At 44.5% G+C, this 25,310-nt stretch overlaps 1 protein-coding gene across 7 annotated transcripts in view; it reads right to left on the minus strand.

The window, feature by feature from the left end:
- Window positions 1-25,309, minus strand: part of DLEC1 (DLEC1 cilia and flagella associated protein) — a 57,329-nt gene extending 32,020 nt beyond the window's left edge. For 5 of the 7 annotated variants that reach the window (XM_088798267.1, XM_019727616.3, XM_019727614.3 and 2 more), the window contains exons 1-7: window positions 17,690-25,309; window positions 16,321-16,471; window positions 9,155-9,265; window positions 7,524-7,789; window positions 7,081-7,301; window positions 6,161-6,239; window positions 181-268 (exon numbers count right to left, since the gene is read on the minus strand). In XM_088798267.1, the coding sequence (XP_088654393.1) occupies window positions 181-268; window positions 6,161-6,239; window positions 7,081-7,301; window positions 7,524-7,789; window positions 9,155-9,265; window positions 16,321-16,471; window positions 17,690-18,178 (1,405 nt within the window). In that variant the 5' untranslated portion in view covers window positions 18,179-25,309. The remainder of the gene's footprint in view (window positions 1-180; window positions 269-6,160; window positions 6,240-7,080; window positions 7,302-7,523; window positions 7,790-9,154; window positions 9,266-16,320; window positions 16,472-17,689) is intronic. The other 2 variants (XM_019727618.3, XM_088798266.1) reach the window with 1 other exon arrangement.
- Window position 25,310: the final 1 nt, after the last annotated feature.

Genomic DNA, 25,310 nt, shown 5'->3' on the forward strand with positions numbered 1-25,310 from the left:
CAGGACGCAGAGACCTCACTGGAAGGAGGAGCAGGCAGGCTGCCAGCAGAGTGCGAGGGATCCCCAGGACGGCTGAGGGAAATGTGGACCTGGGCTCGGGACACAGACAGGGAAGCCAGTCAAGGGCCAGGAGGGCCAGGAACTGGGAGGCAGTGCAGACAATGGCCACGCGCAGCTCACCCAATCCCAGAGAGAAGTACGGAGTAGAAGGCGGGAGGACTCGCAGGCAGCGGCTGGTCGCGGTGGTGTTCTGCAGGGAGATCACCGTCTGTGCAAAGGCAAAGGTGAGCTCTTTTAGACAGCAGTAGGGCCGGATGAATGACATGAGGTCTGGGCGTTACTAAATAATATGGGAAGGGGATAGGGGCATAAATGCAATAAGCTTGGTCACACGCTGGTACTGCTAAGCTGGGTGACAGGCATGTGGAGATTCATTATGCTATCTCTCTGCTTTTGTTTCTTCTTGGGAAAAAAAAAGTACAAGGTGAACATGAAGGTGGGAACAGATCTGACCTGGTCTTTGTTCTGTTTAAAATAACAGCTACTGTTTACAGAGCATCTGCCACGTGCTCTGTTCAACCTCGCAATAACCAGGAAAGGTGGGAACTGTCTCTATTTTACACTGAAGAAACTCAAGTTCAAAGAGGCTCCGATGTGTGTATGGTGTCAGAAGGGTACTAGATTTATTGGGGTGGTCACTTCATAAGTTATATAAATGTCTAATCACTATATTGTACACCGGAAACTACTAACATTGTACATCTACTGGATTTGAAAAATAAAATTATTATCAAAGAGACTCTTTGGCTGGTGAATAACAGGGTTGAAATTTGAACCCAGGACGTCTAGGTCCCATCCCACCTCTTAACTTACTGTCTTTTTCCCCACATATCCATTTGGGCTACTTCCCATGAGTCCAGTTGAGGGGTGTTACGGGCACCGTATGCCAGGGTTTTAATTGGGTCTCTCTCCTTCACTCAACTCAGCCAGCCCCCATTAAACCCCGCCTTCTGTTCTCCCCGCCTCAGATGGGGAGGCCCCGAAGGGCAAGTCCTGGGACTCACGGAGCAGCCGGCACAGCACCTCACACAGAAGAGGAGCTCAATACATGTATACATCTTTGGCTTGTATTTTACAGTGAAATATTACACTGGCTCATTCATTCAGCAAGCACTTACTCAACCTTCACCAGGCACCAGGCGAGGTTCTGAAGGTTAAAGACCAGTAAGTTGCAGAGCATCTGTAAAGAGCTGACTGAACAGGAGGCATGAGAGAAGGCCTCACCCAGGAGGTGGGCTCCCAAAGCACGGACCTTGTCCTCCTGCAGTTCCCTCTGTGGCTTACGAATCTGCCTCCATCCCGACCCTGGATATAAGCTCCTGAGTTGTGAGGGCAGCTGCCATCTTGTCAGCAGAGCCGACAAAAATGTATAAATTATAACATGACGAAAGCCATGTATCCATCATCCAGCTTAAGAAAAAAAAATATTAAAAATATAAAGCCCTACCCTAGCCCCCCACCAGATAACAGCTACATACATTTGATGTCTTCATACTTTTATTCTTAGGCATGTATTCCTAAATCAATATTTACGTCTATTTTTGGCCTGCACCACATATTGAACCAATCCGTCAGTGAACCAGACCAAGTGTGGAGAGACCCGTATTACGGTTTTAATTTCCATTCCCTGTTACTGGTGATAATGAGCATCTTTTTGTACATTTATTTGCCATGTGGGTTTCCTCCTGTGTGAGTGGTCGGTTCACAGTCTGTCAGTATTGTGCCATTGTGTACTTGGTCTTTTTCTTATTAGTTTGTGGGAGTTCCTCATATATTCTGGGTCCTAATTCTTTATCAAGTCTATGTTATAAACATCTCCAAGTTTATAACTTATTTTTTGATGACAGTTTCTAAAATTTCAATATAAAATATATCAACTTTTATGGCTCGGGCTTCAGTTTCAAGAAATCTTTCTATATCGCCTATATTCTTAAATGTTTGTTTTTTTACCTTGAGGTCTTCGCTGGAAAGAGTATGAGTATGGAGTATTTTGTTTTGCGTATGGAGTGAGGTGGGGGTTATTTTCCATATGGCAAGGATACTACACTCAGTTTTGTCTTCACGTCTGCACATGTGCACAGAACAGGCCGACCAGGAGCTCGTGCTGTTCCCTTAGTCAGGCCGCTGTGCTCTCGGACACGGAGCTAGTTGCAGCCACTGCTATCATTACAGACCGAGGTGGTGTTCATGGGGGCAGCTGTTGCTCATGTCGGCCGAGGCACACCTCAGGAGAGCCTTGCTCCCAGCCACACAAGGCAAACCACTGACCAAAAAAAGGCAGGAGCCAGGAGTTTCCATGGCTTCTAGGGGCTGTCCCACAAGAGAAAACAGTTCCTTGCACTGAATGACGGTCAGCTTGATAATACATTCTCATCTCCTTCCATCTCCTTTCCTCACTCCTCCCTGGAATTGTTAAAGGATAGAACGCAACCTCACCACCTTGGGCTCTGCTTTGTGGGAAACCCAGGCTATGCCAGTGGGTATCAGAAGGGCCCTAAAGCAGCAGACCCGTAGGATGTGATTCTGGAGTTGGCTTTCTCTCCAGTCTAGTGGCAATAAGAACCCTAGCTGGCAGGAGGTAGGGTGTAATGGCCCCTGGTGTGCAGTGGCATCCAAGTTACACTAAGGCTTTCACCCACGGTCCACTGAAATGAGGTGCAGGTGGAGGTCGGGCATTAAAACACATGGTAGCTGTGGTGGATACAAGGTCTGGGGCAGTGATAATTATAAGGATTGCAGGGTGGGTTGGCTTTCCTTAATAGCACTGGAAGCTTCAGAGGGAAAAAATGATAGGCACAGGGCAGTCAATTCAAGGCCCGTTGTGAAGACATTCCTTGCACTGCTGGGTTACACAAAATTTTCTCCTGATGTGTGCATGTGCGTATATTTCTTTTTGCTTGGTTTGGTTTGCTGGTTTTCATCGCGTATTTGTACACCTATGTTCTTTTCAAATATATACACGTATGATGTCTTCTAATTTACTAAGATATTGAAAGAAAACAAAAGAGAAACGATACGAAGCATGTGAACTCCCTTGCTTATAAGGTACAGGTTTCTATTTCTATCACAAATTTTTAGCCTCCAGCACTCACAGCCTGTGTCCCATTCGGTTCCCCATCTCAGGACAGAGAAGTTCTCACACAGCTTCCACAGGCTGGGGCATGGAGTGCACCAGTATTCTTCCACAAGACTGGCTTATGGTTTTCAGTTGTATAGTTCCTTATCTGGCTTTGGTGTCAAAGTAATACTAGGCTCAGTCTTAGTCCCTTCTGGTTGCTATACAAAATACCATAAACTCGGTGGCTTATGAACAACAGAAATGGATTGCTCACAGTTATGGAGGCTGGAAAGTCCAAGATCAAGGTACCAGCCTGATCATGTTTTGGGGAGGGCCCTCTTCCTGATTCACAGCCAGAGCCTTCACACTGTGTCCTCAAGTCGTGGAAGGGCAAGGGATCTCTCTTATCAAGGCAGTAACCCCATTTACGGAGGCTCCACTCTCATGACCCCAGCACTTGCCAAAGTCCTTACCTTCCAATACCATCATCTTGGAAGGTTAGGATTTCAACATGTGAATTTGGGGGGATACAAACATTCACACCATAGCTGGCTCATTACCTAATAGTGAGGGTCCATTCATCTTTTTCTATTCTCCAAAACAGTTTATATACAATAGGAAATAGCTTGAATGTTTGGTGGTGTACACCTGGAAAATGATCTGGGCCTGGGGTTTCTCTTTGTAGAAGGTTTTGGGTTTTTTTCCCCTTCTTCTGCCTCCCCCCACCCTCACTACAGTTCAAGCCGTTATTTCTCAGTCTAGTTGTGTAGGACACAGCTCCCTGGCCCATGCTGGTGTTATATTTAGTTATTTTCATCAAAATTGGACAACCACATGGTTTGAAGAGTGAAAGAGTTCTACAGGGCTTTGAAAATAGAAAACCTGTCCTCTTCCCCTGCACCCTCACCCTGTCCTTTCCCACTCCCCAAAATGCAAACACTTTTTTCTTCTTAGCTGATTATTTGGGTATTCCATGTGTCCAAATAGTGTTTTATTGTGTGTGTTTGTTTGTTTTTCCTTAACTTCCGTAGGGGAGCATGTTTCCTAGGAGTTTCCTGAGACATGGTATACAGGACATACATTTTTAAAGACTTTGCCAATTTGAAAATTTTTTTTTAGTCTTTAACTTCCTAGTTTAGCTGAGTAAAGAACAGGTAGGTATACAGTCATATGGACAACAGATGCAAGGTGCATTTCCAAAAGACATCACTAGATACAATTCAATTTATGTCATAGACTATGGTAGATTGCATTTCTCTTTTGGGGAGGCTGACTCTGGGGAAACCAGCCACTGTGCTCTGAAGAAGGGAAGAAATGGGAAAGGAAGTCGGCTAATACGGAGAAGCCTTAGGGAGAGGCCCATGGGGAGAGGAATGGAGGCCTGGGCTAAAAGCCTGCACCAACCACCCGACATGGGGGTGAATGAGACTTCAGATGCTTCTATCCCTGTCTTCTATCCCCCAGACATCACAGAGTACAGATACACTTTCTTTGCTGTGTCCTATTTGATTAGCAAGCAAATGGCTGTTTACACCACTAAGCCTTGGGGCAGTTTGTTACATGGTTATAAGTAACTGGAACGCTGACTATATTAAAGGAGACACCAATGAAAATTGCCCTTAAAACTATGCCTGAAAGGACCATTTCAAGAACTCTTTTTGTTTGCGTTTTTTCTATCAAATGATTTTAACCACAAACGCTGTTCTTAAGCTCCAGAACGTACTACATCTGGGATATATGCCTCCCACTAAGTAAATGCTTAGAATCTTGTAACTGGACATACAGTCACCGTGGAGATCTGATCCTGAGCCTCACTAAAAAGCCACTAAATGCAGAGATTTCCAGAAGTAGAACTTTATTCCAAGATTCTTCAAATGATTGTGGGAGAAAGGAGCTACCAGCATGGAATGGGAGGAGGCACTGTAGAATTAGACTGTAATTAGAAGTATCAGTGTGAAGTTACGATTTTAAATATTATGTACCTGTGTATGCATATGTGCATGTATAACGAGGGTGCCAAAAAATGTACACACATGACTTGTATTCTTCTTTTGTTATCGGTATATATTGAGTATTACAATTTTAATACAGTTTTTTCCTTTCCTAAAATGTGTATACATATTTTTGGCACCCTCTATATATGTATACTTACATATTTATGGTTGGACCTATGAAACTGCTATTTTCCCCCAGCTCTGTCTGATGAAAGGACCTAGAAGTGAGGATATCCCAAAAGCAAACAGCAGATTTAGTGCTTAGATCCTGGTTTCTAAATACCATTCTCTACTAAAAGGAACCAAGGCTTCTTAGAAACTGATTTCACAAGTGGAACAAAGAGAATACAAGATGAACCTGGGACATTTTGCAAGCCAGAATGTAAGGAAGTGCTCAAAAAAAAAAAAAAAAAAAAGAAAAGAAAAAGAAAAAAAGCTAGGTCATGTCAAAAGAATAGACAAGATTACTTGTAAGGTTCCCACTGGACAAATACGGGATAATTTTCAAAAGCAAAATGAATACTAATTTTTAATGAAATAACTCATTTTAGACTAGACTAACATAATTTCATTACCTAGAATGATTCTAAATAGAAGTGGCCTTGAATATTGGCCAACAAAATGAACTCTATACAACAGCTAATAGATTTTACAGTACCTGAGAACATATTTTGAGAAAGATGAAACAATCAATTAATGTAGAGGAAAAAAACAACTACTTTACTATAATTGACCAAACTGATCTTTAAGATGTATTTTCTTGATTAAATCTACACTGACCAGAACATTGGATACGGTCCCAAACGTGTCTGATCTATTTACAATACTCCAGTGCCCCCATGTGCACAGGGACATACACGCACGAAGAAGTTGTGGGGGGAATAGATGAACCCACATTTGCAGACTGGAGGTCACTGTTGAAGCTGGGTGGTGGGTTCATTGATAGACTTTCCCTCGTTTTCTGTATGGTTTTAGAATTCCATAATAAAGACTTTTAAAGAATAAAGAAGCAGATGGAGTAAGATCTATAAAGAAATAAGATTTCTACCTCATAAACTGATCCAATTTCATAATCTGTGAAAAACCCGACTGATGGCTCAGCGAGGAACACTGGTGTATCAGCGCAACTGTGGAAGGTCACGGAGGGGAGAAAGGCTGTTAGGTACGTCCATGCAATGAAATCCTACGTAGTGATTGATGCGTGTAAAATACATATACCCAAGCCACTACAGATATTCACAATATGTCATTTTTGGGGGCGGTTTTTTGTTGTTAAAGCAGGTTCTAAAATAATTTTATAGCATGATCACTGTGAAAATATTTGGAGCCACATATTTCATTTTCAGTGTGCACAGGACAAATTCTGAAAGCTTAAACGCCAATGTTAACTGGGTTTGTAATATAGGTGCTGCTCTTCTTTGAAATAGCAATCTTTTCTAATTTTTCTTAACAAAAGATATTATTTGTCTAATAAAGAAAGGTTAATAGTTTTAAGCTCATTAAAATGATTAACCCATGAAGCAACTCATTTTCTTCAGAAGGACAATTATTAAAATATAGCTAAAGACACTCTCCTAAATAAAATCACAAGTTATACTGCTTATTCGTAATTAATCAAAGTTTCAACATTTTTATTATCCAAGACATATGCACCCCAGTGGAAAGAGCACACGGCTGTAGAGTTTCCTCCCGTTTGACTCAGACCGTTCAGATGTAAACAGAGGGCCCACACTAACCTCTATTCCTCAAGACACTGGCAGGTCAGAAAAGCACAAACCCGGGACTCTGGGGATATCCAAGGACCACGTCTATGGGTAGCCCTGAAGCCCTGCTCTGTTCTCATAATGACACCCTCCCCCCGACACCAAAAGTCTAGCATGCATCATAAGCCAGACCAGACCCAGGACCTTCTGGGTTTTACTCTAAAGCGTCCGATTTTCTGAGAACACGAATCAGGGAAAGACACACCTCTGTTCCAGCTCTCTGCTCGGGACTTCTCCTCTCAGTGCTGGCTTCCTGGGAGGAAAGATGAGAGACTTGCCTCCACGTGGAGTGTTAGGAGGGAAAAACCGAGGGTTTCTCAGGAAGTGGTTCCGACTCTCCATTCTGGCAAGCAGACGTCGCTCCAATACTCTCTGTGGCACACGTAAATGGTTCATCCAGTTTTTATTCTTTGGTAGACTTGCTTTCTTTGAAACACAAAAATGTATAGAGTTAATGCCAGGCGGAGGGACTATGCGTGTTGACATCTTGGCCGGCTGCAGGACCCACGGAGGGCCAATGCAAACTCCTCGCTACTTGGCTGTGGATTGATCACAATGTCTCGTGTCACCTGGAACGCCTTCTCCTTCCTCATCTCCTTGTCCCCACAGCCCACACACATACTGCTGTGCACAGGCTTCAACACCAACCTTGACAGTCTCTCTGGTCCTGCGTTTGGCCTTTGAAGATGAGTCCCATGTCAGGCTGTCCATCGTGTAGTCTAACTCGTCTTCAAGCTTCGTGAGTGTCTTCTCGCATGAAGCTTCCCCCTTTTTGGTCAGCTCTTTCTTTGGGAGGGAACGCTTCTCAAAACTGAATGTCGGTTTCAAATATCCAGGGACTGAGGTGCCTATGGCACCAAGGAAACAAAATGAGTGAGCATACCAAGGTGAGGACGTGGATGTTCCGAAGATGACTAAATAAAACCACCAAAGCCACAGTTAGTTTGGTATTTTGTCCTAAACTTTCACATATACTATACCAGGTATAATTGCTCTTCAGCATATAATGACTCCTGAAACTCATTCTATGTACTTGAGACTTAGGACTTGCGTGTTAAAATACTTGTTTGTTGTTGAACATGGTCAAAGAACATAAGTAGACCACTGTTGCACACACACACACACACACACACACACACACACACACACACATGCATATACACATACCCCCATATGAACATCCTTTTTAAAGCTCACACAAGGAATCAGTTTGTATTAACTTTTTATACCTTTAAAAATCATCCTAAAAGGTTAAATGAGAACATTCACTGCTAGCAAGAATGCAACGAAACATTTCTTAGCACAGTGCCCGATAAATCCTCAATACATGCTAACTGCATCCTGATTTATTTGCATAAGATAGTGTGTTTCCAACTAACTTGAAAATCCTAAGTGGTTTAGTAGCCTACGACACTTGATTCTGCTGCCTCTTCCTGGTCTTATTTCTCTACATGATTCAGGTTATCAGTGGAAGTCTTTCCTCATCAACACCCTCAGTTCTCCAGATCCCAATCCTTGCACCCCAAATGCCTTCTCAGCTCCAAAGCCCCAGAGCTCATCAAAGAGTCTTGCCAACTCGGACGGCCGGCGAGCTCATCTTCTGAGCCTGGTACCACTACCTCATCCTGATGTTTGGCCACAGGATCCACACCATGACTTCTCCCCATTCACAAAGTCACTCTCCCAAACATCTACCTCCCTGCTTAAGCCCACAACCCAGCTTCCCACCCCACTCATTCTCAAAAGAGCTTACCTCCCGTATCACAGGAAACTGGCCCAATCCCTATCTCTCTCTCTCTCTCTCTCACACACACACACACACACAGAACACACATAACCCTTCCTGCCTTGCCTCCCTACCCAACCTTCCTTCCATACTCAAAGGGCAAAAAATTGCTCTTGTCCTGCATGGGGTATGGGAAAACCCCTAGGGCCATGTTCCGACTCCATCTGGAATTTGCTCCCCTGCTTATCTAAGTCTTCAGACCCTCCCTCTCTCTTGGTTCATTCCAATACATTTCTAAACATTTTCATATCTCTTGGCGTTGAGCAGCTGCCAAGAGCATCATATCCCACACTGAGGAGTTGAGACTTTTGTCTTGCAGGTGTTAGGAAGATAGCGAGGAAGTGGCATGCTCAGATTTGACCCTCCCAATATTTACTATTAAAATTAAAGAAAAGGGGGCAGGGAACCTATGAACAGGAAATGGCAGCAAAGGTGCATGCTAAAGAACTTCCCTGGAATGATATGCGTGGCTCTGAGAGTACAGAAGCTTTACCTTTAGGTGCAGAGCAAAATGGCACTGTGCCGCTGTAGTAATCGTCTGGGCAGATCAAGTGGTGTTTCTGTAGTAACTCATTGTCCACAGGCCAGCTGAAGACAGTGTTCACTACACAGAAGGGAATGAGGACAAAGGTGTTTCAAGCCAGACTGACGTTGAAGAGCCTACACCCAAACTTTCTTCCTCCACTGAGCCTAAACCATCTATCTACCAAAATTGTTTCTCAGAACCCCGGGGTTATTCTGAGATTTAAGAAACTAATCGGCAAATGTTTACCAGTCACTTAAAAGAGGCCAACTATTGGGCAAGACTGTGTTGTGGTATTAATTGAGCTAAAGTATTGTTACTCCCAGAGAGGTCTATATCCAAATAGAATGAAAACAAGTATGGTAGATTGAACAAATGGCCACAATTCTTCACCTGTCTCCGTATCCACACCCTTTGCCATGTGACTGCAATTCTGCTACTAGAGACAGAGCTCACATCTTTACCCTTGACTGTGGCCCTGTGATGTGCTTTGGCCAATGAGATGTGGGCAGGGATTTGAAATGTGCTTGTGCAGCAGAGTTTTTCCTCTTGTTCCTTTGCCATCATCATGAGAAGAGCTTTTCTGCCCCTGAGAAGAGTTCCTGCCCCTTCACCTTGGACCCCAGCATGAATCCACATGGAGCAAACCTGAGCCCGACCTGAGCCCTACCTGCAGCCAGGAGCCAAGTTCAGCTGGACCCACAACTGGAAGTCGGCCCAACCAGCCAAACCCAGGTAGATCATGCAACCCCCAACTGACCCACAAGTGAGAGAGAAAAATCTCATTTCATAGAGAACTCAACAATTAATATTTATGGTTGATGAGCCAAGAAATAGTAGTAAAAACATATTATTTAGAGGTGTCCAGAAAAATTAAAGCTAGAAATGGCCACCTTTAGCAAGTGGAGTGAGGTTGGGAGAGGAAAAGTGGAGGATTTTTTCCAATAGACTTTATTTTTTGGAGCAGTTTTAGGTTCTCAGCAAAACTGAGCAGAAGGTACAGATTTCCCATAAACTCCCTAGTGCCACACAAACACAGTCCCATTATCAAACTCCCCCACCAGAGTGGGACATGTCACAATGATGATCTTATACTGACACATCATTATCACCCAAAGTACATATTTCACATCCAGAGTTCACATTATGGTTCACTCTTGGTGGTGTTCATTCTATGGGTTTGGACAAATTTATAATGATATGTGTAGGTGGAGGATTTTCTAAACTATTTGATTTTCTTAAACCATGTATATCAATACTTTGATAAAAATTAAAGAATAAATATGATGAATGGGAATTTTGGAAGTTTTCAAACTTTGTTGCTTGTTCCATTAAGCAACATGGTGACTTAAAATGGCCTCTCCCTTTGGTGGGTCCTACAACCAAAGGTATAGGTGAGACAAGTGAAGAATACATGTTTCTCCCGTTATATATGTTAATTTAAGAATTTTGAGATTTGGCCTAGTTACGGTGATAGTCAGGGTTTAATCAATAAAACAGAAATTACATATATCATATATTAAAGGGTTTGAATGCAGGGGATTATGGAATGGGAGAAAGTCGGGGAAGCCATCATTAATAACTTCGGCGAGCAGCACTGGGGCAGGGGTTTCTCAGGAATTTATCTGGAAACTGCTCATTCATCTGCCTGCTATTGCTTCTTGAGGATACTGGCCTCCCCTTCCAAAACTCACCAAGGGCCTCTCATCAGTGACCTATCCTGGAACCATCAGGGAAAGGTGCATTCTGGGAAATGTACTCCTTGGCCTCTCCTTTGCAATACAGAGACCTCAGCAGGGAGTAGCAGCAATGCCAAGTTGAGACAATCTAGCCCAGTTCCCAAGTACTTTGGTGACGGCCGATTTGAAATATTAAAGATAAAACTTTCATACAAAGGGCAAAAGCCATGTGGGAAGGAGATACACCCTCTCTTCCGATGCCACTCTCTCCACAGTCCTCCCCCAGGGTGTGGTGGGCAGATGTTATGTCTGCAGAAGGAGGCAGTTTGTTTATCAGATATTTGGAAAGTCTCTGTCCATGTCAGGCCTGAACTGTGTACCCGGTGAGCCTTGGAAAACCCTGCACTGGCCTGTGGTCATCCGCCTCCACCTGGGAAGGGCACCTTCCTGCGCTCACCCTATGTTCCTGAGTATGGCTCTGCAAGGAGTCTGCTCTCCCAGTCCCCAAAAGATAATGCAGAAAACTTATCAGTAAGGGGAGAGAATGAAAAGCACAAGATGTTCTGCAGAATTCTGGTCTTTCTGCCTCTGCCTGGGAGACATTTACGTATGTTTTCCACCTTGTGACATTTGTATTAGGAAACAGAGAAGGCTGTCTCTGTGCCTCAAGAAAGGTTTCAGAGGAATGTCCTTACCATCAACCATCTAAGTTATGAAAGAGATTCTGGGGTCACCTTGCCCCACATTGAGAAGAAGGGAGGGACCAAAGAGTGTCCAGGGAACTGTATTAAGGTCTCTACTTCTGCTACTTTTGAAATATTAGGTTGGTGCATAAGTAATTGCAGTTTTTGCAATTATTTTTAATCTTTTAAACCACAATTATTTGTGCACCAACCTAATAAAAGAAACATTATCGGCAGAAGGTTGAGAAACCAGAGCAGATAATGTCTGATTATAACTTAATATTATCTTGAGTAAAAAATAAAATGCAGGTCACTGAAAAAAATCTCCTGCCTGGTGTTTGTTTCTCACTTCTCAATGTTTTATTTCATTTTCATTAAAAAATAAAACAAAACAAACAAACAAACAAAAACCTAACCAATTGTTTAATCTCTCCTGATCTCTAGCCAAAAGGATCCTACCAAAGACAGAGACAGTATGTGACTCCCAGGGCTAAGAGGATATCAGGCAATTAATAAAATTGCCTGAGAATCTGCTACCACGCTGGGGGGAAGGATTCTGATTGCTGCATGACTCTGCTGTGGTGGAAAGAGAAACAGGAGATGTGAATCTGCGCTGAGTGTTTACTATCTAATGGGAATGGAGCCTCCGAGAGGGCAGGCCTGACATAGGATAGGACCTCATGCTCAGACCCACACCCTAAGGGAAGTCATCTAAGCTCATGTGACATTGTGCCTGGACAATGATCCTTCCTCTTCCTCCTGATAGAAGAGATGGGTTCTGACATCAGATACACTCAAATTCAAATCTGGGTCCCAGCCCTTCTGAGCTGTGGGAATTTAGGGACGTTACTTGATCCTCTCTCTGAGTTTAGTACCTGCATATATAAAATGGAGAGAAACCTACCTCCCAGAATCAATGCAAGGATTCAATGGAATAACCTATGCAAAGCACCTCCTGCAGTATCTGGTTCCTCGCAGGACCCCGTAACTGTAATGCCTTTCTAAGCCACTGTATCTTCCACTTCTCCCTCCCTCTGGGCCACAGATATGTCGGGTCTCCCAACCGTAGAAACACTGTCCCTTCTGCCTGCTGCACTAGAAAATGATGATTGTCAGGGAAGGAGAAGGATAGACCAAAGTCTTTGGGGAAAATAAAAGAACAAGGGCTTCTTAGAGACACGGCTGATTCCAGGTCTGGGGCAATAAATACACAAGATGAGCCTGGAACATCTGGACCATTCCAGAAAGTAAGGACGTTATCAAAGAAAATTGATGTTGTGTCAAGTGTTAGGAGTCAACTTGAAAAGTCTCCAATTTGCTGAAGATGGGAAATCAATAAGGATAACAAATATAATTGTAGTTATGAAATCCGTAAGTTCATAATAATACTTAAAACAAACTATATAAACCTCATCAGTCACCTTTGAAAGATGCTAGGGAACCAACTTATTATTTTAAAAACTGGAAAATAAAGGGAAAGTATTAATCCTGCCCATACCTTGGGGTAATCAAAGTAGTTGCCGGAAAGTTTTTCTTTATAGAAGTATTCCAGTACTACTTACATTTCATTATAATTTACAACCCCCAATGAAATAATAGATCCAGGCAAAGGCTGCGAACATCATGAAAAGAGAGACATCAAATACCATGCACCTCCAGAAGAAAGCACACAGCACCATCTATGAGGCGGTCTTGTCCCTTCCCCACCCCATCCCCCCCCAAAAAAAAATTGAACCTAAACTTCATCAACTCTCTAGAACTAATTACTGAAATGCAAGGATCATAAGAACAGATTAAACACCACAGTGTTAGCATCAGCAAAATCAGACTATGCGCAAGTCTATAGGAAAAATAACTCAATTTCTTTAACAAGTAAATTTATTAAAGAAAGAATCACCATAGAGGTGGATGATTGAAAAAAAAGTTTTCAGTGAATGCTGGTGGTGTGGTGCTGAGGCGTTGGTGAGGAGAAAGACATTGGTGAAATTTAAGAATCCCTTTCCACAAAATACTAATCAATTATAATTTAATTTAGAGAATTTAATGTGGAGAAGCCCCAGCAGACACCAACCTGACCAGGTGATCAAGGTTAACATCAACTGTGCCTCCTGATGGGCCAGAGTGAGGAGGGCACAACATAATTTATGTTGTGTTCCTGCCAAGAATGAATCTGAGTCTGGTCAGGAGAGAACATTAAACCCATTCTACAGAATGGAAGGCCTGTCAAGAACTTGTTAAGAGAGAGGATTCTGGGAAGATGCAGAGTAGGAAGCACCAGAAATCTGTCTCTCCATCTAGACAACAACTGCATTCGCAGAATCAGTCTAATGTAACTATTTTGGAACTCTGGAATCTATTGAAGGCTTGTAACTTCCAGGGAAAGACATGGACAGCAAATCGTGCTTAACTTTAGCTCCTAGAACAGCAGCTTACACATCCCTCATCCCCAATTCCATAGCAGGCATCTGTGAAGATGTTTCTAGGGCAACCTGCACATAGTATGTGGAAACGTGGGTGAACAAAAAGGACCCTGTCCTCCAAAAATCGGGGATCTGTGCTGTGCTGATTACTGCTTCTGATCACAGAGGAGTAGACATAGAGGCAGCAGCCATTATTGTCGCACCTCCCCTCATTGTTGCAAATCTCTCCTCCTCCAGCTGAAGTGACTTCCTGGGAACTTAAAAGGCCAGCTCCTTAATCCCACCCATTCACCTTTCTCTTTTTCCCCTTATGGGAGCCAGATATTAAAGACCAGGACATTAGAAAACAACTGGATATATGGGGGAAATTAGAATTTGACAGTACATGCCCAAGGAAAGGCTCAGAAAAGACCTGAGAAAACCTTAAGTATACACCTCAGGCTGACCCTCAGACAGCCTACAATAATTAAAAAACAAAACAAAAAAACAAGAAGGAAATTTATAGATATAAACACATTAAAAAAAAAAACACCAAGAAATATCTTAAACCAATAATCTAGACTTAGAACTTAAAGAACTAGAAAAAGAACAAATTAAACCCAAAGCTAGCAGAAAGAAGGAAATAATGAAGATTAGAGTATAAACAAAGTAGAGAACAGAAAGATAATAAAGAAAAATCAATGAACCCAAGAACTGGTTCTTGGAAAAGATAAATAAAATGAACAAATCTTTAGCTAGATCAACTAAGAAAAAAAGAGAAAAAACTCAAATGACTAAAATCAGAAATGAAAGTGGATATATCACTACTGATTCCAAAGAAATAAAAAAGGATTATAAATGAGTACTAGGAACATTTGTTTACCAACATATTGGATAACCTAGATAAAATGGACAAATTCCTAGAAACAGAAAATCTACCAAGACTAAATCATGAAGAAACAGAAAAATCTGAAGTGATCTATAAGTAGTAAAGAGATTGACTCAGTAATCAAAAATCTCTCAAACATAACCCACAGAATGAGAGAAAACTGTAAGTCATATATCTGACAAGGGATTAATAGCCAGAATACAGAATTCCTACAACTCAACAAGAAAATAATGGATTAAAAAAATGGGCTTAAATAGACATTTCTCCAAAGACAATATACAAATGGCCAATATGCACATGAAAAGCTGCTCAACATCACTAACCATCAGGGAAACGCAAATCAAAACTACAGTGAGATACCAGCTCACACTCATCAGGATGGCTAGTATCAAAAAACCCAGAAAATAACAGGTGTTGGCAAGAATGGGGAGAAATGGGAATTCTTGTGCACTGTTGGTGGGAATGTAAAAATGGTACAGCCACTGTGGAAACAGTATGGTGGTTTCTCAAAAAATTAAAACTAGAACTACCATGTGATCCAGCAGTTCTACTTCAGAGTATATAGCCAAAGGAATTGAAAGCAGGGTCTCAAAAAGATATTCATACACCCATGTTCATAGCAACATTACTCACAATAGCTAACACATGGAAGCGAAACAACCCAAGTGTCAATCAGTGGATGAATGGATATGTAAAATGTGGCATATACATACAACGGAATATTATTTAGCCTTAAAAAGAAAGGAAATTATAACATATGCTTCAACATGGATGAACCTCGAGGACATTACGCTAAGTGAAGTAAGCCAGTTGCAAAAAGACAAATACTGCATGATTCCACTTATATGAGGTATTTATAGTAGTGAAAATCCTAGAGACAGAAAGTAGAATGGTAGTTGTCAGGGGCTGTGGTAGGGGAGAATGGCGAGTTATTGTTTAATATGTATTTTCAATTTTACTAGATAAAAATAATTATGGAGATGAATGGTGGTGATGGCTATATATTATAAAGTATTTAATACCACTGAACTGCATGCTTAAGAATGGTTAAGATGGTAATTTTTATGTTATGCTCATTTTACCACAATAAAAAGAACTGGGAAAAAATCAAACTGTCAAGAACATGAGAGACAGGAAAGAAATCAAAGAATTGTTCCAAACGAAAAGTCTAAAAGAGACATGACAGTTATATGCCACATGACTTCCTCGAGAGCCACTGTGGGCCAGCTGGTGAAATGTGAATGGGATCTGTGCATTGGAGCTTAACGTTGCACCAATAATGATTTCTTGGCTTGGAGGATTGTATGCTGGTTATGTTGGAGAGTGTCCCTGTGGAGAGTGCTTTGTGGTCATGAAACATCATGTCTGTAACTTGCTCCCTAAATGTTTCGAGAGAGACTTGAGAGTGAGCAATGGAGCAAATACAGTAACATATTCACAGCTAGGGAATCGGGGTGAAGGGCACGCGAGAGTTCTTTATACGTACCTGGAGACAGCTTGATGAAGGGCTCCAGCGCCTGTACTTTGGCCTGGTGCATGGCCCGTTCTTTCTCCGCAAGGCTCCGTGCCTTGGCCTGAATGAGATGTCTCTCCAACATTTCAAACTCATCCAGCCGCTGCTTATAGAGTTCCCGAATCTGGCAGGTAGGTGATCAAGTGCACAGAAATATGGTGAGATCACATAGCATTACTCAACCTCGCTCAGGTATCAGGCCTTCCCGTGAAGCACAGAACAGTCACAGAGCTATAGAGACCATCTGGTCCAACCAAACATGTGAAAACTGAGAACCCCTCTCTCCCCCCCCCCACGAGGAAAATGGCCTAAAGGTTTCATAAGTAACAGAGGCAAGCTGGAAACCCTGTCTCCTGACTTCACAGTAAAGAGAGCTGCCATTCGAACTCTGAAATACCAAATACAAGTTAGCACACCATTGTGGTAGACAAAGGGCTATGCCACCTGGGTTCCCCTTCAAAGAAGGACTTGGTACTGAGCTTTAGGGAGGTAGTGAGCACACAGCCTCTAGCTATCAGCCCTTCAGAGTTTACCTCAGCGGCTTGAACGCACTCAGCTGAGCCTCTGAGAGTTAAAGGAGTCGCCAGCAACGTGGTCAGCAGTCAGACTCAGCAGAGAGGACTCAAGTCAGCTGCTTTCCTTACACAGATGAGGAATCAGAGCTGTGTTCCAGAGACTGGGCATGCTTCCTAAAATCTGGGCATGAATGCCTCCATTAAGACTGTGGGTTTTAATACAAGGTCAGGCACCCCAAAGGGGGGCCAGTGACTTATCTCCAGCTACCTGCCCCAAGTCATTTTATTTATACATGCTATACAGGCATACCTCGCCTTATTGGGCTTCACAGATTGTTTGCTCATTTTCACAAATCGAAGGCAAGACCCTCCACCCCCAAAAAGATTACCACTCGCTTTATTGCATACTACCTTTTTTATGGTGGTCTGGAACCAAACCCGCAATATCTCCGAGGTATGCCTGTATATAATGTGTGCACGTATGTAAAGAAAAAAAGATAGATGCTACAGAGATATGCCTGATGTGTGCAGTAGCTGTGTATCTGTATAAGTATGTGTATAGAGTGTCCTTCCACTTGAATGTCGATACATTGAGGCAGGGACTTGGCTTTTATCCAGCTGCATCCCCAGTGTCTGGAACAGTGCCTGGCACCTGACAGATGCTGACACTTGTCCAGCGGCTGAGCCCTGCAGGAGGCCGCCTTTCTGCAGCGCGTCCTGGCCACCCGCTACCCCAGCCCGGCCGCCCGTACTGTCCGCAGACACTACGCCCCGGCGTCCCGGGTGAGCACGGATAGAAAGCGCTAGGGGCCGCCGGGCAGTGTTACCTGCTGCAGTTCGTCCACGAACTCCTCGTGGTGCGCATCCTTGCTGCCGCGGGCCTTGATCAAACTCGCGCTCACGTCTTCGCCGATCACCTCGGCAGTGTACAAATTACGGAAGACGCTGGTGAGCAAGTGCGAGATGTCCTGGGTGCAACGCGAGGTGGGGCGTAGACGCAGCAGGTGCGGCTCGGGCAACGGCGAGGACCCAAGGGGCGAGAGGCGGTGGGGTCGAGTCCTGAAGCCGTAGTGGAAGGCCTCGGGGTCGGCGGGGGAGGACAGCCAGATGGACTGGCTGGGGCCGTGAATCCGGTCCAGACGCGAGGGTGGCGTCCACGTTGCCCCAGAGAACGCACAGGACCCAGACTGGTCAGACTGGCGGTCCCTGGCTCGTCCGGTCTCCATGGCAACTAAAAACGCCGCTAACTCCCGGCCACACTTCCGCTTCTGGCCCCGCCTTTTCCGTTTTGCCTCTCTCGTTTTCTGTGTCGTCATCGCCAAAATATGTGCATCATGGGCATCACCTGTATTCAGGTGAGCTTAGTGCGAGGCACCAGTGGAGAAAGGGTTAATTGCACAGCCAGAGCAGTCTGATTGCAAAACATGCTTTCCAACTACCTATCTTCATCCATCCATTTTCTAATTTGTTAAGCAATCATTAATTCGCTTATTTAATATTTATTGTGTAAAGATTCTCTTTCAGGTCTGTGCTGGGAAAGAAGTAAGAGGCTGCTTCTGCCCTCAGGGAGCTCACAGGCGTCTGTGTGTGTGTGTGTGTGTGTGTGTGTGTGTGTGTGTGTGTGTGTTAGGGGGAAATCGGGGGGGGGGGGGGGGAACAGGAAAACAATTGCAATTTAGTGGGTTAAGGCCAAGGCAGAGATAAATGTTGGTGGTCATGGAACCACAAAGGACAGGAACTTAATCAGTCTATAGAGTGAGCACAGTGGCTTTTTGGAAGAAGTGAAGATCAATCAGAGATTCAAAAAATGGAGCAGACTCCCTTTAGTCATCAAGGAAGTGGAAATTAAAACCACAATTTGAAAGCGCTACGTACTTAGTAGAATGTGCAATCAATAAATCAACAAATTCATAAAAACAAATCAACCAACCAACCAAATGCTGGTGAAGATGTGTAGAGAATTCTCATATATGCCATGGGAATACAAACTACTTCAGTAGTTCTGGAAAACAATTTGGCAGTTTCTAATAAAGTTACACATACAAATGAAATGAAAACTTACAGACACACAAAACCCTGTACACAAAAGTTGAGACAGTTGTAGTCATACTCTCCAAAAACTGGAAAAACCCAAATGTCCTAACCACTGGTGAAAGGATAAATTTTGGTACATCTATATAACAGAATACTCTCAACAATAAAGAGGAAATAGACTATTGATACAACAGCATAGATGAATTATCAAATGTGTTATGCTAGGTAAGAGAAATCATTTTCAATAGGCTATATACATACTGAATGATTCCATTTATAGGATATTCTTGAAAATGCAAAATAGAAAACAGATCAGTGATTGCCAAGAGCTGATGATAAGAACTAGTGTTGGCTCCAAAGGAGTGTGAAGAAAGTTCTTGGGGTGATGGAACTGTTCCCTATCTTGATTGTGGTGGTGGTTACAAAACTGTATGGATTTGTCAAACCTCACGGGATAGTACACTTTAAAGGGTGAATTTTACTGTATATAAATTCTATTTAAACTTGTTAAGTGAAAAAACAAAAGAAAAAAACAAAACAAAACAAAAAATGAGTAGGAGTAAGCCAGGAGAGAAGGAAAAAGGGCACTCCCTGCACCCGTTGTGCAAAAGCTGGGAGAGAGCAAAGGAAATGAAAAAAGGTCAGGAATGGCGATGATTGGAGATAGATCTAAAAGGGAAGAATTGACAAAACTTGCTGATAGATAATGGGAATGAGAGAGAAGAGGGGTCAAGGATGACTCCTAAATATCATGCGTGTGCAAACAGGTGAGTACATCCACTGAGCTGTTGGAAAGAGGACTGCTCTTGTCCAGGGCAGCAGTTTGATATCACATTGATTGCTCACAAGTGATACAACTGGACACCTTTTATTCCTGGGGTGAATCTGTGTGCCTTACAGCCTGAAACCCACTTCCTGAGATGAGCCCCAGGATGCTTGCCCACAGACCTCGCCCACTTCCGCTTCTCTTCGTTGGGCCTAGTTCCCTCCTTTGTCCTTGCAAGTAATTTTCTGTCCTCAGAGCTGGCAAGGAAGCTCTGGACTGTGTACTTGAGAGAACCCTACTCTGGCTTCCCTCCAGTCACACCCTTCTCTACAGAGAGACTAGACTACAAGGCCAAGATAACAGGCTCCATACCTCCCATCCAAGCACCGGCAACCCCCAAATTATTTGCCCAAACATCCTGACAGGGCCTGTGTAGGCCTCTTCTTTAAGGCCTTCCCCTCTATGCTAACCAGTATGTGCACTAAGGGGTAGATTTGGTGGAGGGAGCTTGGGCAAGTGGGCTGGTTTGTCCAATTGTCTGCAAGCATGCAAGGTCCCCAATAGTGCAAACGGATCTGTGGGGGGAAGAGAAGTGGACCAGTCTGGGGGCCCTCCATTGCTCTAATATTAGGAGTGGGCCTGCACAAAGTGGGTGATCCTGCTAGGAGCACTTCTACTTGAGGAGGCTCCCTAGCCCCCTTCCCTGTCTTAGGAAAGAACAGGACAATGGATTCTTGCCATCACTTTTGGCCTCTACATCCTGTCTCCAAACAACCTGAGTAGATCACAGAGGGTCTGACCCAGCCTAGGAGATGTCTCCCATTTTTCTGACCCTTCCTATTCTCTGGCTTCAATCCCCTCTGCTCTGTCTAGGCCAAGGTCTCCAGCAATCCTCCAATTCCTCCAATGGCAGCGGACACTCCTCTGTCCTCATCTTCCTGGACGTTTCAGCAGTATCTACTGTTGCCCTTTCCCTTTTAATGACGCACTCTCTTCCCTTGCTTTCCCCTTTCTTCTGTGCTTCCCGTCTCCACCCTTTCTCCCTTTTCTACGGAGATACTCGGATAAGCTGGATGCAACCCTGATTCCACTGTACCCAGCATTCAATTTCTTTGCGCTTTGACTAAGCGGATAAATGAATGGTTCAAACCCTGCACCAGTAACAAAGGGTTCGGGCCATCTTTGAACCACTTGCCAGCCCTCTCCACTATGAGAAATTCGTCAGCACAAAGGGAATTTCTTGAGCTGCCTTCTTCATTTTATTACCTGTTCTGCTGATCAGAATTTTTGTTTGTTTATCTCTGGGTTCCCACACACATTTTTTGGCCTTTAAACGGTTTTACTTTTAAATTTCAAGTTATACATCATCACGGTGAAAGAAAAAAATCAAATAGTATATAAAAAATAAAAAGTGTCTTGCTCTCTGTCCCTTTCCTCGGATTCTTTCTGTATCCTTCCAGCTATTTTTCTGCCTGTACCAACACCAATATCTATAGTTTAAAAAAAAAATTGTTTAAAGCACAAGTAACATTACATTATATTACACATTACACACACACACACACACACACACACACACACACACACACACACATATTCCAGCCATTTGTTTTCTTTCACTTATGTTCTATAGCAACTCACAGAGGACTGTTTGGGTCTGTTTGTTTTTTTACACAGATGCAAGGGAATCCACTGTATGGAAATATAAGTTATTTAACCATGTCTCTGATAATGAACTTTACCTTTTACAGTGTTTCTGTATATAATATACATACAATATAGAATCAGATAATATCCTAGAATTTCTTGGCTAAAGGGTATATACATTTTAATATCTGAAATATTACCAAATTGTCCTCCAGATAGATTATCCCAGAGAAGATTCCCACCAGGTTTATGTGGGGGCTTATGGACATTTTAAACACGCTTTGAACCATATCCCAAATTTTATCCCTAGCCCACATCTCCCTCCAAGACTCCAGACTTGTACATCATCTTGAACTTGACGTCTTACCTTGGATGTTTAGTTACCTTAAACTTAACGTGTCCAAAATAGAGCACATGCTCCTCTTTAGCCTTCCCCATGTCAGTTGTGACAACTCCCTCCTTCCAGCAGCCCAGGCCAAAAGCTTGGAGTCATCCTCGACTTCTCTCTTTCTCTCACGGCCCCCACCAGTAACTCCTGTGGGCACTAACATCAAGTGTATCCAGGATCCTACCACTTCTCACGAACCCCACTCCCACCACCCAGGTCCGAGCCACCGTCCTCTCTCATCTGAATTACTGCAATGCCTCCTCACTGGGCTCCCTTCTTCAGCCCTTGTCTCTCCATACTTCTTTCAGAAGCCAAATTGATTCTTTTAAAACATAAGTCAAGTGTGTCCCTCCTCAGCTTGAAACTTCCAAGTGCTCCCCATTTTTCCCAGAGTAAAAGTGGAAGCCCTTAGATGGCCCAACAGGACCTGGTCCCCATTACCTCTCTATCTTCTCCTATTACGTCTCTCTGTCACTCCCTCTGCTCCAGACACACCGGCCTCCTTCTGGTCCTCCAAAAACAGCAGACACACGCCTTCCTCATGGCCTTGGCACTGCCTGGAATCCTCTTCGCCAGGCATGTGTGAATGGCCCACTCTCTCCCCTCCTTCAAGTCTTTGCTCAAATGTCACTTTCCTCAGAAGATCCAGCCTGACCAACCTATTTAAAATTTAACCCTCTCCATTCCTGAATTCCCTTACTCTTTTTAAATTGTCTTTATACCTAATATGCTAAACAATTTACTTCTTATGTTTATTACAGTGTCTCTTTTCTTTCCATTAGAATTTAAGCTCCATGAAGGCAGAGGGTTTGGGTACATTTTGTTCACGGATGATTCCCAAGCTTCTAGATCAGTGCTCGGCACACAGTAGGTGCTGAAGAAATATTTGTTGACTAAATAAAATAGAACTGTTGTCAAACTGGAGGTTCAGTGTCTTTTTCAGTTCACACACTCCTTAAGTGTACCTCCTCCCTCAGGTGGCCTGGGCTGTACCTCTTCTCTCAGATGAGAGTCTGAGGGCCAGTCTCCTGATTATTCCTCCACCCCAAGTACCAGACTCTGCCTGTGGGGTGGGAATGAGCATTGGGACTTAGTCCCCAGTGAAATAAATATCTCAGTTACATTCACAAATGAATGCACAATAAAATCCCACAAATATAATTACAAAAAAGTAACCCCCAATCGTTCTGTACTGTCCTGGGATTACCCATGAGCCCAGAAACCTCGTGGTCGTCATGGCATCCTGGATCCCTGCAGTTAGGAGTGTCTTCCTTGCATGATCTGAGCACCCTCACTTTGCCACAGCTGCTCCCTTGGGAGAGGCAGCCTTCACTTTTCCTCCTCGATTTGGGTCCTGGACCCTCTGGAGGGAGTTCAGATGGAGTTTTCCAGCCCTCGCAAGCATCGGGCATGCCCTTGGACCAAGAGCCTCTGACCACCGGGATCAGTAGAGGAGCCTAGGGAGGGGACAGCTGTGGAGAGAGGGGATTCCAGCGTGTGTCTGTCCAGCAGGCATTTATGCACACCAGCTAATCGACATCTGTTATTTTAGTTGATTCTGAAAAGGATTGCAGCTCCCAAATGTAGAGCTCAGAGAGGTGGTGGGGCTTGCTCCAAGTCTCACAGCAGGAAACTGCAGAGCCAAGATTTAAATAGCTCCTCATCCCCCACGCCCAGGACAGGGGCTCCCAAGCGGAGGAGAGAGCAGAATAAACCTGTTCACCTCACCTGACTTGCCTAGGTTTGTTTCTGGGGGAGGGAGATTGGGCAAGACCAGAAGCACACCTGGAACCTGACTGTCCTGAAAGTTGGCATTCTTGGGTTGATCCTTCCCCATAACCAGAGACCACAGTGGTGGAATGGTCAAGGGAAGTGACTTCAGGTACTCACGGGCCCTAACACTAGGTGCCACTTGTCTCCAGTCATCCCGGAAGTCCCCTCCACCCCTCCCCCCTCCCCATACACACCTTGAAGACAGGATGGTCAGCTGGGGGTTGTGAGATGCCTGAAACTTCACCATGAGGCAATTAGTCTTTGGGCAGGCATGGCTTTTCTGTGCACCCAACTGAGCCTGCTGAAAGCCCTATGAGTCACCAGGATCTCAGAGCATCTTGTAAAGGTAACTAAGAGCTGGGTAATTTAGATGCCTGGCCAGGGCTGGGCTCACCGAGGGCCCTGGGAGTTTAGGCAGAGGAAGTAGAATCCAGCAATTTTGTACAAAACCTCTTGCTGGGCCCTCCAGGTCCTCCACACATGGAGACAGTCATAATCACCACACAGGCTTACACCCAGTGAAAACAAGCACTGTGCCTCCCAGCCTGTGTGTGAAAGGTGGACAAAGGAGAGGAGAGTACTGGACTGTGAGCTGACGCACAGGTCTGAGCAGAAGCTCTGAGCTTCTTTCAGCAGGGTGTGGCTCAGCCCTCTCTTCTAGCACAACCTGGTTTCACGTGTCAACTCTGAGTCAGACAAGCCCATCCTGCCCAACAACCCTGCCCAGGAAGGAGGCTTCAGTTCCTCTGCCTGGGCCAGAGGCCAGAAGAGGGCCTGTGTGAGATGGGTTTGGGGTATGCCAAGGAAGAGCCTGGCCCCCACCAGGGGCAAATGAGGCAAAGGGAGAGATGACGGTCCCAAATAGTGACCTGGTTTGGGGGTTGGGGTTCAGAGCTGGGAGATTGAAATAAATAAGAATGATGCTGGAGATGAAGCCAAGTCAAGACATACCCTGGGGTTGCTTACATCCCTTCCGGAGATATTCAAAGTTACTTAGGCCAGGTTGTACTGGAAGAAGAGGGGCTTCCTCCAGAAAGGGTCCTAAAGGCTTCTGCCAGACTCTCACATTGGCTTTATAAGCCCAGGAGGCCTAAGTGATTCACTGGGCCCAGCACCCCTCATCCTGGGAAGCCCTCTGGGGTCTCTCCCAAAGCGTGGTGGGCAGTAGGATCTCTGGACTTTCCCTGGGGGGTTCTGGATACCCTATAAAAAGAATGTCTGGGTTGCAAGAGTTAAAGGTGGGAGTGTGTGTGTGTGGTGGGGTCCACATAAGGGACCCTTGCCTAGACAGCTCCTTGGGAGCCCACCCAAAGCATGGACCCTGGGAATGTCACCCAACCCCAGATCCTACACCTGTCAGCCACTCTGCTGCACAGATGGCCAGGAGTTTAGGTTGTGGGGGTCTCAAAGGTGAGCTCCCTGCACTGGCTTGCTGTGAGCTTTCTTCTCCCCAACCCCACCCAAGTCCTCACCAATGTCGCTCCTGGGGTTAGAAACTTCCCAGAGAAAGGGGAGGAGACCCTCCTTCCGACAAGATCCAGACATTCCTCTCTGAAGCCATGCACCCATTTTGCAGAAAGGAAAGCAGACCTGCAGGGAGCTGCGAATGGACGCCTGGACACGGAGGGCCCCTTTCGCAGCAGCCCAGCTGGGCGTCGGACTTTACGCGGTCCCTTCCCCGGGATGACAACAGATTCTTTGGAGCATCACCCCAAACCCAGCGAGGCGCCCACAGGCAGGGCGTGGGGCCCGGCCGCCCGAGGTAATGACAGGGCCCGCGGCCTGTGGGTGGCAGCAGCCAACGGATCCGGCTATTTCTGGCCAGGGCGCGCCTACCCTC

This window comes from Rhinolophus sinicus, chromosome 5 (genome assembly GCF_057876585.1).
Source record: "Rhinolophus sinicus isolate RSI-liver-muscle chromosome 5, RSI-T2T, whole genome shotgun sequence".
NCBI classification, from domain to species: Eukaryota; Metazoa; Chordata; class Mammalia; order Chiroptera; family Rhinolophidae; genus Rhinolophus; species Rhinolophus sinicus.